This window comes from Physeter macrocephalus, chromosome 14, assembly GCF_002837175.3.
Source record: "Physeter macrocephalus isolate SW-GA chromosome 14, ASM283717v5, whole genome shotgun sequence".
NCBI classification, from domain to species: domain Eukaryota; kingdom Metazoa; phylum Chordata; class Mammalia; order Artiodactyla; family Physeteridae; genus Physeter; species Physeter macrocephalus.
In genome coordinates, this window is record NC_041227.1 from 76575496 (window position 1) to 76592226 (window position 16731).

The window sequence follows — 16731 nt, forward strand, 5'->3', positions numbered from 1 at the left end:
AAAAAAAAAGGTTCTGAAGAACCTAGGGGCAGGACAGGAATAAAGACGCAGACCTACTAGAGAATGGACTTGAGGACACGGGGAGGGGGAAGCGTTAGCTGGGACAAAGTGAGAGAGTGGCATGGACATATATACACTGCCAAATGTAAAACAGATAGCTAGTGGGAAGCAGCCGCATAGCACAGGGAGATCAGCTCCGTGCTTTGGAACCACCTAGAGGGGTGGGAGGGAGACGCAAGAGGGAGGAGATATGGGCATATATGTATATGTATAACTGATTCACTTTGTTATAAAGCAGAAACTAACACACCATTTTAAAGCAATTACGCTCCAATAAAGATATTAAAATAAAAACAAACAAACAAAAAAGAAAAACCCTATTATAAATGTGCCAGTAGCAGCAAGCAAATCCAGTGCCCAGATATCGGTTTCTAATATCACTCTCCAATAAAAGGAAGCTGCGTGAGACATGGCTGATCCTAGGGCTGGAGCAGGGAATATACAAGGTGAGCCTATAGCTTCTTATAGCGCCAGAAAACAAGGAAGTGCTTAAAAAAAAAAAAAAAGAAAGATGGACATATGTCTATAGGACACAGGAGCCAACTGAAAGGGCTCCCAGGGGCCAATTTAAGCAGCAAAATAAATAACAGTATTGAATTATAACCCAAAGTGTAAAATCAATATCCATGTGTCCATACTGATACAAATAACTGAATAAGGAAATAAATGGGGAAGAATAGTTAAATACCCTATACAGAATCCCAGGTGATTCCTACCTCAAGGAGGTGGCACGGAACTCATCACCACTAAGTAAGTGCAGGCTGTGCATACACGCAGCGCGGAGAAGGGAGGAAAGGGTAACCTGACAGTGGAGAAAGCTGACACACAGCACCTCGGCCAGGGGATCAAGGGACTAGTAGTCTTGAAAGCACGTATCCTTGACATGATGTGATGAGAACAGCACTTCAACTCTGTGGTCTTCCTCCCCAAAACACAGAATCCCAGCCTAATAGCTAGAAAAACATCGAACACGCACCAGCTGAGGGATATTCTACAAAACTCCTGACCAGGACCTCCTCAAGATGTCAGGATCATCAAAAACAGGGAACAGACTGGACGGGCCCAAGGAGCCATGACAACTAGACATACCTGTGGGATCCTGAACCAGAAAAAGGACATTTGGGAAACACTCAAGAAATGTGAGTAAAGTCTGGAGGCTGGTTAGTAACAATGTATTAGTACCGGCTCCTGGTTGTTACCAATGTCAAAAGGGAAAACTGGGCAAAGGATACATAGGAGCTCTTTGTACCATCTTTGCAACTTTCCTGTAAATCTACGTTTGTTCTAAAAGAAAAGTTTATGGCTAAAAATAAAACAACTATCCATGGTCTCACTCCAGGTGAAGGACTGGGGCTGGATGAAGGTGAAGTTCGCAGGACAATGACAGGGTCTAAGCTGACACCCCCTCCTTTTAACACACGCACGCTCTGGAGTACTGGTCAGGTGAACTCGGTTCTCCAACAGTCCTCTCAGCACCGTCTCATACTTCAGCATCACCCACAAACTTCAAAACCACGCAAACACGAGAAGTACTGAGGCGATGAGACACAGAGCTTACAGTCCAGGTGAAGAGACAGGACTTAAAGAAACAGGTGGTATTTGCTAAGTGCAAGTGGTAGGCTGGTACAACAAACGCAAACCTTTTTTGATGACGCAACCCACCAGGAAATTTTCTTCGTAGTCCTTCCATTTCGTGTAAATTTATTTACAAGTCATACAAATGCATTAGTGTACCAATACATTCTAACCCTCAAAAGTCACATAAGTCAAAATTTTTTAAGGGCGAAATGAAAAGAAATTAGAAAGTTCCCACGTTTTCATGCTGCATGCCCTGGAACGTCTTGTCCCACAAGGAAACACTCTAAGAGTTCATCAGGGGTGGCAATCGCCAAGCCTGGGCAAGGAGAAAGGTCTTAGTAGGGAAACTGGGGCTGCAAAGAGGTTAAAAAAAAAAAAAAGACAAAGAGATGACAGCACTTAAAAGATACAAGGGGAAGAGTCAGGCAACTGCAAACAGAATATGAAGCGCTGGAAGATGGAACTCTGCACAGGATATTTTGCAAACTATGAGCAGATCAATTTAGCTGTTAAGAAAGTGCCATGAGAGGGGGAGAGCAGAGGCTGCGACAGCAGAAACTCAGCTGCCATGACCTCCCTGCCCAAAGCTTCCCAAACTGGGGTCAGATGCCGGGTGCCCAGAGCTATTCCAGCTGCATCATAGCACCAGGTCGTGGCACATCTGTTTGAGGTGATGGGAAGTTAAGCCTTTTACAACAAACATATAATACAGTAAACTGCAAAATCTGCCAAGCTGTTAAAAATAAAGTGTTAGGTTTACCACCACCCCTGTGAAGCCCCAGGAAGGCAGAAGAGCACAAAGCGCTCTTTCGCAGTCAGCGTGGAGGGCAGTGGGTGGGGGGCGGAGGCTTTCAGAGAAGTAAAGGCGCTCACCGTGTTGTGCGTCTCAGGCACCCGCGACATCCGGCATCAGCTGTTCTCATGTTGCCCACTTGAATCACAATAACGTCCAATGAAATCTGGAATCTCTGCACTGGGCTAACCTTTGCACAAAACCTTCTTTTGAAATACTGAGCTTATTTTTCTGATATGCCTGTTCTTTGTGGCAAATAACTGTAATGCCAAGGCATGGTTCCAAACCAGTCATTTACTACAACTTAAAAATACTTCACTCCAACATTTTGCTCTGACACAGGTTTTGCCACATCTCCTCAGCCTTCTTACAGCGTCTTCATATGAGGATTCACAGAAAAGCAGGAATTCGAATCTAAAAACCACCCCAGACACAGTAGTTTGTTTTAGACCAGGAACATTTGTCCAGCTTCTCCTTTCTATAATATTCTTTTCCTCGTGTCTGAGTAATAAATAAAAATTTCAAAGAGTGAAGCACTGCTAGAGGACTGCAAAAATACATAATTTTAAAAGAGAGAGAGCAAGTCTGTCACATTCGTCTCTCCGAATGACATTTTCTAAGGGGAAGCCTCAGCCCTTTGCTGGTCCTACCACAGTCAGCGTGAACGGGCTGCCGTCAGGGACGCTTTCTGCGGGTAGACCATTTTGTTTGGGATCAACCAAACTTAGATTGCCCATGGCTCCTTCAAGTAAATTAAAACCAGCAACTGTTCACATGCAAGAGCTTTAGTCATCTCGATGTTCAAAAACAGGTTTATTATATAAAAGCAGACTAATCCAGATCATCTTAAAATTTTCTAGCATAATTCCCCAAGACTATGAATTTCAAGAAGTAACACTACCAGCTTATACATCATACTTCAATAAGCCAGATTTCCCTCTAAAGGATCTTCACCCATCATATAATTTGCTGTTTTGAGAAACAAAGATTTTTTTACATCCATAAGTTCTAGGCATTCCATGATAAGCAGCTACCATGGTGACTTCCTTCTTTGAAGCCATACCAACCACCATCAGTCAATTCTAGGATAACCCACCAAATTTACAAAGAAATCTGAAGCAATGAAGGAATCTATGTTGCCAAGGGCCTAACCCGTAGCAGACATGGCTATCACGTGACAGCAACCCCTTAGGTAAATATTACCATCATCCTTTTTCAATAGTTGAATTCCAAGAAGCTTGGAGAGGTCAAGGGACTGGGCAAGGTCTTAAAAGCGTTAAAGTGGCCGAGGAAGGCCTCACACCCAAACTCCAAAGTCCAAGCTCTGGCCACAACGCCACTCCTCCTGTGACTGGTTCATGAATTTTGCTCCCAACTGAGCTGAAAAGGTGGATTCTTTTTATATGTCCACCTACAAGGACTTTTTTGAGGACTAGTCTGTTTAACAGTTTCAGAACCCTGGCTATCCCCTACATGACATTTACATTACCAAGTGTTTTTCGTTATATGTGCAGCTGCTCTAAGTGACACAGCCCACAGGAGCACAGAGGGCCCGAGGGCTCTCAATTTCAAGAGAATTGCCTGAACGGTCAGCACACCGATATCAGCAAAACTGTAGAGATTTGGTAACTTCGATGCCGACCAGCTACAAAGCTGCTGGACAGATTTCCTATTACTATGCAAATGAACATACTTAGTTAACCCCAAAATATCACCAACTGAAAGCAATTAACAGCATTCCCAGTCTAAATCAGATCTCAAGCCTTAGAGCCATATACCCTGACAAGAATTTGCATGGAAAGCTCTCCGAAGCTGTTAAAATAAACACAAAAATTCACACTTTAGAAAGCACTTCCTTTACTTCAGAAATCTTTTTCAAGATACAAGCCTGTTTGCTTTATCTAAAACAAAAGCCCCGGTTTCACAAGCTGCTGTTTAATCAGTAGCTGAGTCCCACCGGCTTCGCAGACTTCCGTGAGGTCCTTTATCTGGAACTGCTAAAAGCTTCCTCTGTACTCTGTGACCTAATATGCCACAGAACAATAGAAGTGAGTTTCCTTGTCTCACCACTATCCTAATATTAATAACAAGTTGTGGACTTAGAGGAATGCCTTCACGCATACAACATCTTCCTTTATGATGTGAGTTCTGAGAATCTTACAAAAGGCACATAAATATTTGCCAAGGGAAGAAAGGTCCGATAACTATGATCTGGAGAAAAAGAATTTCTTAACTGTAATCTTAGTTTGGTAACTGAACTGTGCGTGCAACAGTGGACTTCCTCTCTTTACGTAAGCTTCCTAAGTGAGGGCCAGCAGGATCTCAGTCTATATAACAAGGGCGCCTGCAGAAATACAGATTCTCAGGAAAAGACCCCCCCCCACCCCCAGGGAGGACATAAGGGACTCTCAGAGTGATAAAGAGATTCTCCCCCGCCCCCCAGTTCAACCTAGAAATGCCTTCTTGCCTGATGGGCAAAGGCAATCCACATATTTACAAAGCTTATTATGACTGAATGGGTAAATGTCGTTTTTCAACTTTAGAACCTAGAAATGATTTTGGATGACAAAGAAACGTGGGATAAATGAACTTCGATTTAAATGCTGAATTTCAGTTAACTGTCTCATTTCCCCATGCAGACAGGCTGGCAAAGGATACAATACAAGTATTTTTTCCCACCTACTGTTGATAAGCCATGCTTTCTCCAAGGCAGTATTAACCAGTTTGAACTTCAAGCAGAATAAGGCCAAGGAGGCAAAGACCATATACAATGGATCTGCTCTGAATTTGAAAATGGCCAGCTCTCCCTTTGTGAGGAGTACAGGCCCCCAGATAATCAAAAGCTTGATAGTTGTTTTCAATGTTTAACTGCTCTTTTATTTACTATGTATGTTCCAGAGGGGTTCCTCTTTCTTAACTAGCCAACTCACTTATCAGGATTAGCTCAAAGGTTTCTTTACTCTTCTTGGTCAAGAATCTACCCCCATTACCAGGATTAACAATCTCTTCTGAATGGAAATAAAACCTCCCAAATCTATGTGTGATTGTGCATCTTTTCCACGTAATTTAACCCTAGTAGGTACTTGTCATCCATAGGCCACAAGTCTCACCATACACCCTCCAAGCAACAGAACATGAGGGAAAATCTACAAAAGCTGCTACAGGTCACCAAATAGTTCTTTACATTTTTTTAATGCCAAGATTTAATATTTCTATTTATGGATTAATTTTCTTGATTGCTTTGTTTTACATACAACACTCCAAAAAAAAAAAAAAAACTTCAATTTTTTTATTCATACCTCCATGAAATAGTAAAAGAAGGGAACAAACACATTAAGAGGTTTATAGGGACTTCCCTGGTGGACCGGTGGTTAAGACTCCATGCTTCCACTGGAGGGGGCACGGGTTCAATCCCTGGTCGGGGAACCAAGATCCCGCAGGCCTCACGGTTCGGCCAAAAAAAAAAAAAAAGGTTTATAAGCAGACACATTTCCAAAGTTTCCTAAATAGAATCTGTTTTACAAAATATGTAAAACTTCGATTAAGAGCAAAGTCATCTGGAAACTTCTTGAATCCCTTTCACATATGTAATCTTTATCCACTATCCTATTCTAGTGCTAATTTTCAATTTCACTATGAATCTGTTTCAATATCAACACCGACACTTCCCCCTACAGTCTTTTATAATTTCCCAGGTACTTTCTGTGACTCTTACCTGGGCTGCCTATACATTCCTCATAATATTCACTCTTCTTATCTATCAGGTCAGAAAACAGAATTCACCTGACACATATTTGATCTAAGGCAGTGGCAGCAATTTAGCAATACACTACATGGTACAATGATAACAGTTTATACCCCACTAAAGGGCACTCAATGACATAACCTGGTGTGTCTCTGGAAACAATTATATTTAGCTTCCATTGTAGGTGTGTTTGAAAAATATGTCTTTACTAGGGACAGTACTTTCCACATTCTGCACCCAATTAACATCATTCTAAAATAACTCTTGACCTCAAGAGTATTCTAAACAGCTAATAAGAGACCTGAAGCGGTAAAGCAGAAAAAGCACACAGCTAGGGCAATCTAAGACCTGGGTTTAAGTTGTGGCTCCTCCTAAAATTTAGCTGTGTCACCTTGGGTAGGTCATTTGACCCCCAGGGCCTCACTACCTTCAACTGCAAAATGAAAGAAATTGGACTAAATTTTCTTTAAGGTCTCTCCCATCTCTAAAATTCCACGATTCTATGAAATTTCAGTCTCCCCTCATTTCAAAGATAAGCAACAGATGATAATGGCAAATTAGCCTAGATTATTTTTTTCCTTAAAAAGAAATTATCCAACTTGAGATGCTTTCCTGGACTGAAGTTTTATCTGAGAAAATAAACCACAAACGAAAACGATGGGGAGAAAAAAAGAAAATCACACACTGACGTAACTAAAATAGAAACTTCAATCACCCTTGGGCCATTTTGTCAATAGTTATTCAAAGGCTGCTACTCTAATCACTGGCTCCCTAAAGTAGAGATATTTATAGAGTGGTTTCCTTCTCATCCCCAGAGATTCAATCTGAATAAAACGCACAGCGTCTAAAATCAATTTACAACTTCAGAACAAGTTACAGGGAGCGAAACTCAGCGCAGCTCTCCAAGTCATTTGCATTTAAGTATGATTAGGGCTAAGAAACGGTTCTTATTATAAGATGTGAGAAAAGCACAGGAGGCAGGTGACATCTGGAAAAGGAAGCAGAACTGCCAGCAAGGGATGTAGGCTGAGGACCTTCAGGCAACAGGTCCAGAGCCGGTGCTGCAGTCTACCCCGGGAGAGGTCGGTCGCTGCCTCCCCGCTCGCAGTCCTCCCCAGCCCCATCCGCATCGCCTCGCCCCCGCTTCGGCCCTCGACAGGCAGCCCCCCCCACACACACACACACGTCCCTGCTGCAAAATCTCCCTGATCACTCGCTTCCCCGGGCCTCCCGCCCCGGCAGGCCCTCCGATTCCTCGGCGCCGAGGCCGGACCGGGCCTGCAGCCTCCTTCCCAGCCTCCTTCCCAGTCGCAGCGGCCCCGCAGCCCGGTCCCCTCAACCCCGTCCCTGCCTCGGGCCCGCTCACCTGCACCTGTTTGCGGAAGTGGCGCGGCCCCGGCACTGCCGGCGGCCAGGAGGAGCAGCAGCAACGGCGGGGGCCCCGGCATCTCGCCCACGGCGCGGCCCCGGAGACTGGCTCTCGGGTTGCCTTCCGTCCGTCCGTCCGTCCGTCAGTCGGTCCTGCCTCCCTCCGCTGCCTCAGCGGCACCCGCGCCGGCTGCTCCTGAGCACACGTCGTTTCGGCCGAACTTCAGCCCAGATCCTGGTCCGCACCCACCGCTCCAACCACAGAAACACCATCCTTCCTGCCCGCCCGCCTGCGCCGCCGCCGCCGCCGCCTCTCAACAGAAGCAACGGCAGCAGCTCTGCGGAGCCGCGGGCCAGTGCGGCCGCGCTCCCAGCGCCATGATGGGCTGCGTCATGTGACGTAGGGTGGGGGGGGGCGGGACGCCGTGATAGACAGCCCATCCCGCCAATCGCCAGCTCCACACCCGCCTGGGCGGCCCCGCCCATCACCCTGGCGGAGGGAGGGTGGCCGCCGGTGCGCCCCCTGCAGACCAAGAAGTGCGTGAGCAGCAGGTGATGCCAGCAATTATTTTACAATTTTTTAAAAAGGGAAGTATAAAGAAGACAATGAAAAGCATCCAGAATCCATTCTGAATTTTTTTCTCAGTATTTTAAAACGTGTAAAAATAGGCCTGTTTTGTCTTCTGCCTTTTTTTACTTGCAACAGACGTTTTAGACTCTTCTTAGGTTGACCTATCAGCCACCAAGGAGCTTTGGGCTTTTTTATTTCAATTCAACAAGAATGGAATACCTCTCCCCTCGCACCCACTAATTCAGCTCCTGAGCTCAAGCTGTTCCTCTTGGCAAGAGTGCCCTTCCTGTCCTTTCTTGGCCACCTGGCAGACTCCCTTTCCACCGTCGAGACTCACCTGAAGAATGATGTCATCTAAGAAGGCCTCTCCCAACCTCAGGAGAAATGACTAGCAACTCCTAAGGTGCCCCTCCCTGGCCCTGGACAGACTGCTATCCCAGCTGCCACATTTTACTGTTCCTGTGACTATATGTGAAGTGGAAAGGAAAGTCTGTCCCTGGCCCTGGACAGACTGCTATCCCAGCTGCCACATTTTACTGTTCCTGTGACTATAAGCTCCCTAAGAACAGGAACTGTGCACGTGTCAGCTGGGGGCGGCTCCACTAGGAATTCTCCAAAGCAATGGTGCCTGGTCCTGGGTGCCCGCCTCTTCCCACCAAGTGACAAGACCCAGCCAACAGGTGAGGAGAGCATCCTTCTGCAGAAAGGGCAGAGAAAAAAATACTTGCCAGGTAGAAGTGACAATGATCAGAAGCCTGGAGGCTGAGAAAATGCTGGGCTCTTCCGGAGAATGCACTCATAGCCCAGTTTGTGCATGAGAGGGACTGTTTTGAATCTTATCAGATGGGGCGGCACGGGGGAGCCTCCCCAAATGTCCATCCCAAATGCCAGCTCTCTGTGGGGGGCTAACCCCGTGTGGACACATGGACCATGCCCAGGGGATATTTGTTGAACGATTAAGGCAAGCCGATAAACACCTAAGTAAACAAATAGCTGGAATGTGGAAGTGCTGGGTTAAAGCGTATATGGCTGTCTGCTGATCTCTATGTGGGAAAGGAAAGGAAGGCAAAGGTCTGGAAAAGAGACACAATCACCCCGTTGTGCTTCTCCTTGGACCGGGAAGCTCCAGACTTTGAGTTTGAGAAAGCCAGGGAATGCTCACGCTGTTTCCCGTGGGGAGTCACTGGATCTGTGTGCAGCAGTGCTGGCCCAATCAAAGCCCTGACTCATAATCCTTGTGGTTGTTAATCATAATTAAAGTGAGCTCCAACGACCACATGTCAGACCACAATCCCAAAGCAGGTTTCATTATTATTCGACCAGCTGAAAAGTTTTTTAAAAGACTTTTTTCCTTTCCACTTCACAGAGCAAGGGTTAAGGTGCACATTGCTCGGATGGTGTCTAATGGAAACCTTTAACCTACCACCTACCTCACTGCTCACACCTTTGCCCACTGCTCTCTTGAAGACTTCCAGTTAGAGAATTTATAAAGCGAATAAGAACCTGTGTGCTTTGTTTAGTTTCCTCTAGGACTCAGAAAGCAACCTTTGGCACAATTTGGGATTAGATCCCTAAGCTGAGAAGCAATATCTTTCAGTGTTTCTGTAGCTGTTCTCACCTGTGCTCGGCCTTTTCCAATTTTTCTTGCCTGCCAAGCCATCACTTGGATGGTTCTACAGGCATTGTCTGTCCTGCCAGCAAGCTCTGGCTGAGGGCTGGATTCAAGGGAAATGGATTCAGGTTAGTACTGGATGAGCATATGCATCTCTGAGGATCTGGCACTCAGCGAGTACCCTAAATGTCTGCAGGGCTGAGCTGGATCAGATGGGTGCGTCTGTGAGGGTCCTGTCAGTGGTGTACCGGAGCCAGCTGGTGCCAGCTTGTGAAAGCCAATTGTTAAATCTTCAGGAATTTTGCACGCCAGCTGTCAGACACAGCCATTGCTGAGAACTAATTTATATAAACTTGCAATTAAATAAATTATATTACAACAAAAGTAATAAGGGGAAGCATTTGCAGAATGGAAAGCAATGAGAAGACGAGCAAAAATTGTCAAAATCGACTTCTTCGGGGCTTCCCTGGTGGCGCAGTGGTTGAGAGTCCGCCTGCCGATGCAGGGGGCGTGGGTTCGTGCCCCGGTCCTGGAGGATCCCACGTGCCGCGGGGCGGCTGGGCCCGTGGGCCGTGGCCGCTGGGCCTGCGCGTCCGGAGCCTGTGCTCCGCGACGGGAGAGGCCGCGACGGTGAGAGGCCCGCGTACCGCAAAAAAGGAAAAAAAAAAAAAAAAAATCGACTTCTTCGGAACTCTAGAAATTAGCCAAAGGTTTGCAACAACACAAGGAGCATTTACGAAAGAAAAATGGCTGACCTCAGTGAGAGCTGTGAGCTTAGTGGTGCGTTCACTTGCTGTAGCCACATTCTTCTCTCCCGTCTCCGTGGTAGCCTTGAAAAACATTAGCCTCACAACCATGGTAGCTGTGAAAATGAACAGCCTAGCTAAGCTACTGGAGGGGACAGAACAGGTTTGGAGCTCTCCCGAAAGCTGCATCCCCAGAAGACTGTCACGATTTGACCTGTCAGGCAGCTCCCTAGAAAGGCATTATTCTCAGGATTTGTCTTTATTTGACAGAGTCAGAACTCCCTTAGTGCAAAAGCACTACCCCCAGTTTGTTGAAAACAATCAGTGGCAATTGTTTAACATTGCAGCTTCCTGAGCCAGGGACACCAGATGGCTGATTGAAAATGTAAAAGAAAAATTTAGGAAATGAGGTGCCAATGGGCGGCTGCTTTGGAAAATAGCCTGACAGTTCCTCAAAATGTTAAACGTAGAGTCACCATATGACCCAACAATTCTACTCCTAGATAGACACCTAATATAATTGAAGACATATGTCCACATCAAACCTTGTCCACCGACAGTCATAGCAGCATTATTTATAACAGCCAAAAGGTGGAAACTGCGCAATGTCCATCGACTGATAAATGGATTAACAAAATATGGTATATCCTTGTAATGGAATATTATTCAGCAGTGAAAAGGAGTGAAGTACTGATACATGTTACAGCACAGAGGAACCTCGGCGTTACGCTCAGTGAAAAGAGCCAGTCACGAAAGGTATGTTGTATGATTCCATTTTTATGAAATGTCCAGATTAAGCAAATCCATAGAGGCAGAAATTAGCTTAGTGGTTGCCTAGGGCCAAGGGAAGAAATGGGGAGTGACTGCTAATAGGTATGGGGTTTCTTTGGGGGGTGTTGGAAATATTCTAAAATTAGATAATGGTGATCATTGCACAACTCCGTGAATATACTAAAATCCATTTTAAAGGAGTGAATTTTGTGGTTTGTGAATTATATCTCAAAGCTGTCATTAAAAAGCAAAGGTCATAAATACTAAAAAGTCAATTATTTTGCTACATTTACTGTTATCTATGCTTTGAGGTTATTTACATCTGTTGTAGCTATATAGTAGAGCAGAAATGCTATATAAGACTGTACTACTGCACAACTCTTGCCAACTCTGACTCCAGCGATATCATGTCTATAGCTTGAGTATTTACCCCATGGAAATTGGCAAACATTACTAATCAAGGCTCTTTTCCTCCCAGAGAGCCACTTGTTATGCGCACTAGAGGTCTTGCCATAGGGCACCCTCCAGAGGGTCTCTATGACTGCCGCTTGCTGACTTGAATCCTTTTTTGTGGTTGCATTACCTTAATTCAGCTTTGAGCAAAGAAAGAGACCATGCAGCTTGGAAATCACCTCTTCCTAGTTCTCTGCCAGTGAAACAAAGGCCACACACCTCATCCTCAACTCTCCTTCTAAATGCCTTTGTATGAAGTCCTCACCTTCTGTTGCCTTCTAGGTCCTCTGTCTAAAGCTGACTGAGTCAAGGACAGCTCGCCAGACGTGGTGGCCTTTCAGAGCCCTGAGCCGCCACCCATTTATGGAGGTGGGGCCCCAACATGGTAAAAATGAACGAATGAACAACGCTATCCCCAAGATAATTACAGGATTTATAAAAGTACTCAACAGACAGTGAGATTCAGGAATGGAATACCGCTTTAAAATCACATTATGAGCATATTTTTCCCAAGCTCATCAGGGTGAATGCCTTCATCTGGAAGTGAGTTTTACTTAACAATGACTTACAAATCATTTTCTGTATTTCAGGTACCGCTCTAAGCGTTTTATGATAACTCTTTAAACTTCAACTAATTTTAGACTATTTTCATCATCCCTAAAAGAAACTCTGTACTCACTTGCTGTCACTCCCCATTGCACCCCTCCTGCTAGTCCTTGGAAACCACGAATCTACTTTTCGTCTCTACGGATTTACCTAATCTGGACATTTCCTATAAATGGCATCATTCAATATGTGGCTTTTTGTGACTGGTGTAAGCTACTGACATTCCCATTTTACAGATGGGGAAACAGAAGAGGAGGAGTTAAGTACTTTAGCCAAGGTCACATAGCTAGTAAGTAGCAGGGGCAGGACCCAAACTCAGGCAGCCAGGCTCCAGGCTCCTTGCGCGTCTCCAAATCAAAGCTCAGTAATGTCAAACGCAAACATTGAAGGACTTTTGTGAATATGAGCTGTGAGCCAAATTGCCCTATGTGTGCCCCTCAGGTGAGAGGTAGGGATGGGGGAAGAGAGGAGGTGGGGAAACAAATGCTACCCTGAAGGCAATAGTTGCTCAATAAAATAAATCTGTTGCGAAAGACAGATTCTCCTCCTGGGATGAACACTTGGGTTTCTTCTCTCTTTGGCCTGCCCAGAAGCTGAATTCCTTCCCGTATTGAGAAACCCCCATGATACGAATCTTGGTAGTAGGAAGGTCACCTCCCACTATGAAGACTATGGACCAGGCATGCCCTCTGGGGCCCCAGCAGCCAGGGTACAGCACATCTTTCCAGGTCCAAGGTGATGCTGGCAGCTGCGTCATCCTGGCACGCAGTCCCCTGCTGCCCAGCCCCCTTGGTGGCTGCTCATGTCCTGAACCCGAGCCCAGCTCTTCTGTGGCTGTCCACTGCTCTCCAGCCACTTCTCAGCCCTGTGCAACCTCTCAGAGCATCAGAAGATCCTTGAAACCAAGTCTCAGCTACTTCAATCTTCTGCAAGGATTCTTGGTGGCTCCCTCCCGTGGGTCCAGCCAGCACCCTTGGGGCTGCTCCTGAGCCAGACCCTCAGGTATTCACCGAGCATCCGCTGCAGTCAGTCACTGCACTGGGCAGAGAACATGACGGACACCTCTGCCTGTTGCCTCCCTTGGTAACCTGTCCCTGTCACCGTCTGACCCCCTACTCGACGTCATCATTCCCCAGAGCAGTTTTCACACTCCGTGCTCAGGCTTATCGCCTGTCGCCCTCTGCTAGAACGGAAGTCCCACGTAGGGACCCCTGCCTGTTGAGTTCTCGGCTGCATCCCCACCGCTAGAAGGTGCCCGGCGCCAGTGGGATCTCCGTCCGCCACTGTTGAATGGCTGTGGGCTTGTGGCGTGTCAGAACCCAGGCGGGCCGATGTCCGTGTGTCCGGCCAATGCACCACCTCAGTCTGCAGGGTGAGCCAGAGGCGGGGCCGGATGTGCACCCACTCTCCTCTGGAAGCTTCTCCAGGAAAATCTGGTGCAGGCTTAGCCCTCTTGTCCTCATTCAGCCAGACACAGGGTTTTCCTGTAACTCCTTCGGCGTCTCTCCCCACCCACTCTGCTGCCTCCTAAGCACCGCTGCCCAGCCGGCTCCCCGGCGGAGCCCAGTCACCGTGTCACTCTCCCTCTCTCCCACCTGCCCCAGTCCGCCTTCTGCGGTGTCCTCTTCCTAGATGAAGGTCTACGCGTCAGTCCTCTTCAGTGGCACTTGTCCACCAAGGGCCTCCCACTGGACTGGCCGGCAGGCCTTCCTCAGCCTCCGCTGGCCTCTCCTGCTGCCCTGCCTCTCTTCCACTGCCACCGACCCCTCACCTCGGAGGTGTTCCCTCCATCGAAGAGGCCCTTCCTTCTTGCTGTTGATGCAACCTGGGCTGCTCTCCACAGCCCTCTACTGACTCCTTCCCCAGGGTCTGTGGACCGAGGCTTCTCCAGGGCAGGGCGTGTGCACTGGTCATGGCTGCCCCTCGCCAGTCATTCACTTGCGATGCCAACAAACTTTGGAGGCGGCTGTGATGCGTCGGGCCGGGTTGGGGCACCAGAGTGAACACGAAGATGAGGGCCCTGCTCTCAGGAGGTGGTGTCCTAGGACAGGGAGCGCCAAGGCTGCTTTGGGAGTCCCCTCCTGCCTCGGCCTCCCTCGCCCCAAACCTGCAGAGCTGAGGCAGACGCACAGTGGTGACCGCCTGCACCAGCCCCTGCAGGCCAGCCTGCGCTGGGCGCGTTTCGCCAGGGCGGGGCTGGCACGGGGGCACAGGGTGGCTGCGCAGGCCGGGCGGGGGCCTCGCCCGGACCCTTCGGCCTATGCACACCACCCTCTGGCTCTTCCTCGGCACTAGGAAGCGCGGCCTGGGAGCTTCAGGCCAGGGGGCCCCTAGGGAGGCTCCCCCGGCAATGCCACCCCGTCCCATCCGAGGTGCCCTTGGTGCCCCAGGAGCAGGAACTTTCCTTATTTTTTCTGTCTGTCTCTGCCCCCAGATGTCGGGGAGACAAAGCCTCCACGGGACCCCAAAGACGAGGACAAGTGAGGAATCGACTCCGCCAGAACCCGACTGGCCAGAACCCGGGGCCAAAGTCACCCAGACGGACCACAGGCCGCCGTTTGCAGTTGGCGCCTCACCCTGCCTGCACTCCTTTCCGGGCCCAGCGCCCAGGAGGAAGCCTCGGGTCACCAGCGGCACCCTCGCCCCGACCTGGGCTGCCGGAGCCCAAGTCAGGGAGGCCCAGGTGACTTCCTGCACCTCCCCGCGCCCCACCTGCTTGAGCCTGAAGTTGTTTAGGGCAGTTCCAACATCTGCCAACAGGCTGGGCCTGAACGCCTGGTTCCTTCTCTGTTGCGCAGTGAATTGATTACTCACGAGCAGAGGGAGGTGTGGCCGGTTTTAAAATTGCCAGTTTTTTTTTTTTTTTTTTTTTTGCGGTACGCGGGCCTCTCACCGCTGCGGCCTCTCCCGTCGCGGAGCACAGGCTCCGGACGCGCAGGCTCGGCGGCCACGGCTCACGGGCCCAGCCGCTCCGCGGCACGGGGGATCCTCCCGGACCGGGGCGCGAACCCGCGTCCCCTGCATCGGCGGGCGGGCTCCCAACCGCTGCACCACCGGGGAAGCCCAAATTGGCAGATTTGATTAAAACAGGTCTTTTCGCTGCTCTTGGCACATCTGGCCTGTAACCATAAGCCACAGTTCTTCCGGGCGGCAAGTGTGTGTCCCTCTCTCCGATTCCAGGGACAGACAAGCCAGATTCTGCTCAGGACGTTCAGACGGGAGCTGTGTCCCGGGTGACGCACAGGCATTTCTGGTGCGTTACTTCATTAAGTCCCAGAATGACCCTCTGGGGTCGGGGCTGTGCCCATTTTACGGGTGCGGGAATTGGGGCATCTTAATTTTCCCTGAGGATGATGGGGCTGTGGGGTGATATTTGATCAGCAGCAAGAAGGGCTCATAGGGAGGCTGAGCTTCCGCCACGGGCTTCACTTGGGTCCGAGGCCACAGTCTCCCTCCTCACGCCTGTTTCCTCTTGGGGGAGATGGGCCCCGTCCCAGCTGCTCACCTTTCCTCATGGGGGGCGAGGCTGCCACCTGTGGACAGGTAAGGCTCGTCCCAGGCTGGGCGGGCTGGCGGAGACCCCGAGGAAGGACGGGGCAGAGGGGACCTGGGCATCAGGGACCGACACCAGGTCTGTCCTAGGTCTTGAGAGGACAAAATACCTCCAGCAGCTCTTCAGCTGGACACAGGGCTTTCCTGCTCCTGGGAGGGTCAGGCGTGGGTGTGAGGGATGTCTCCGGGCACCCCTGGACCCAGCCTTCAGAGAAAAGACCCGAGGCCTCCTGAGCCATTGAAATCCAGGCTGGTGAAAGAGCTGGAGGCAAGGCGGGGGCGACTGAATGCAGAGGTTGCCCTGGCTGATGAGAGGCCTGGCCAGAGAAGCAGGGTCCAACGGGGCTGGCTGTTGGGCGCCCAGAAGGGTCTGATGGCCTCACACAGGCCCCGAGCACAGAAACTCCAATGAGGAGGCATAAAAAGTGGAAAATCACATCGCAGTAAGGCTGGATGAGAAAGGGAAGTGTGAGGCGAGAGAGAGAGAGAGAGAGAGAGAGAGAGAGAGAGAGAGAGAGACCATACCGAGGACAGAGGCCAAAAGGCCTTAAAAGGCAAGAAGGGGATGGAGACCAGAGTGACCACGTTAACAAGGGAAAATGCCATGTTGCCATGTTAAGTTAAAGGAGGCAGCATAATCCCATGTTCATATGCATATGCATATCATACATATTCATAAGGACTAGATGGAAATCACCAAAACACTAGAATACTAACACGCTTATGTCTGAAAGGTAGAACTATGGATGTTTCATTTGTTTCTTCCTTCCGTTATTTATGCATTTCTTCTTTTCTTTTCTTCTTTTTTTTTTTTTTTTTGGTATTTTCTCACTTTTCTATAATGAGCCTGAATTATTTTATAGGGAAAAGGGAAAA

The 16731-nt window shown here is 48.6% G+C and overlaps 1 protein-coding gene across 3 annotated transcripts in view; it reads right to left on the bottom strand.

Annotated features, from left to right (window-relative positions):
* The window catches only part of LMTK2 (lemur tyrosine kinase 2), an 81830-nt gene extending 73892 nt beyond the window's left edge, over nt 1–7938 (bottom strand). Inside the window, exons 1-2 of one of the 3 annotated variants that reach the window (XM_024121017.3) lie at nt 7543–7606; nt 2512–2932 (exon numbers count right to left, since the gene is read on the bottom strand). Coding sequence is in view for 2 of the 3 variants with exons in the window: in XM_024120996.2 (XP_023976764.1) it covers nt 7543–7624 (82 nt within the window). In the remaining variant the exon portion in view is untranslated. Of the gene's footprint in view, nt 1–2511; nt 2933–7542 lie in introns of all 3 variants that reach the window. The other 2 variants (XM_024121007.2, XM_024120996.2) reach the window with 2 other exon arrangements.
* Between the last annotated feature and the right edge of the window lie 8793 nt (nt 7939–16731).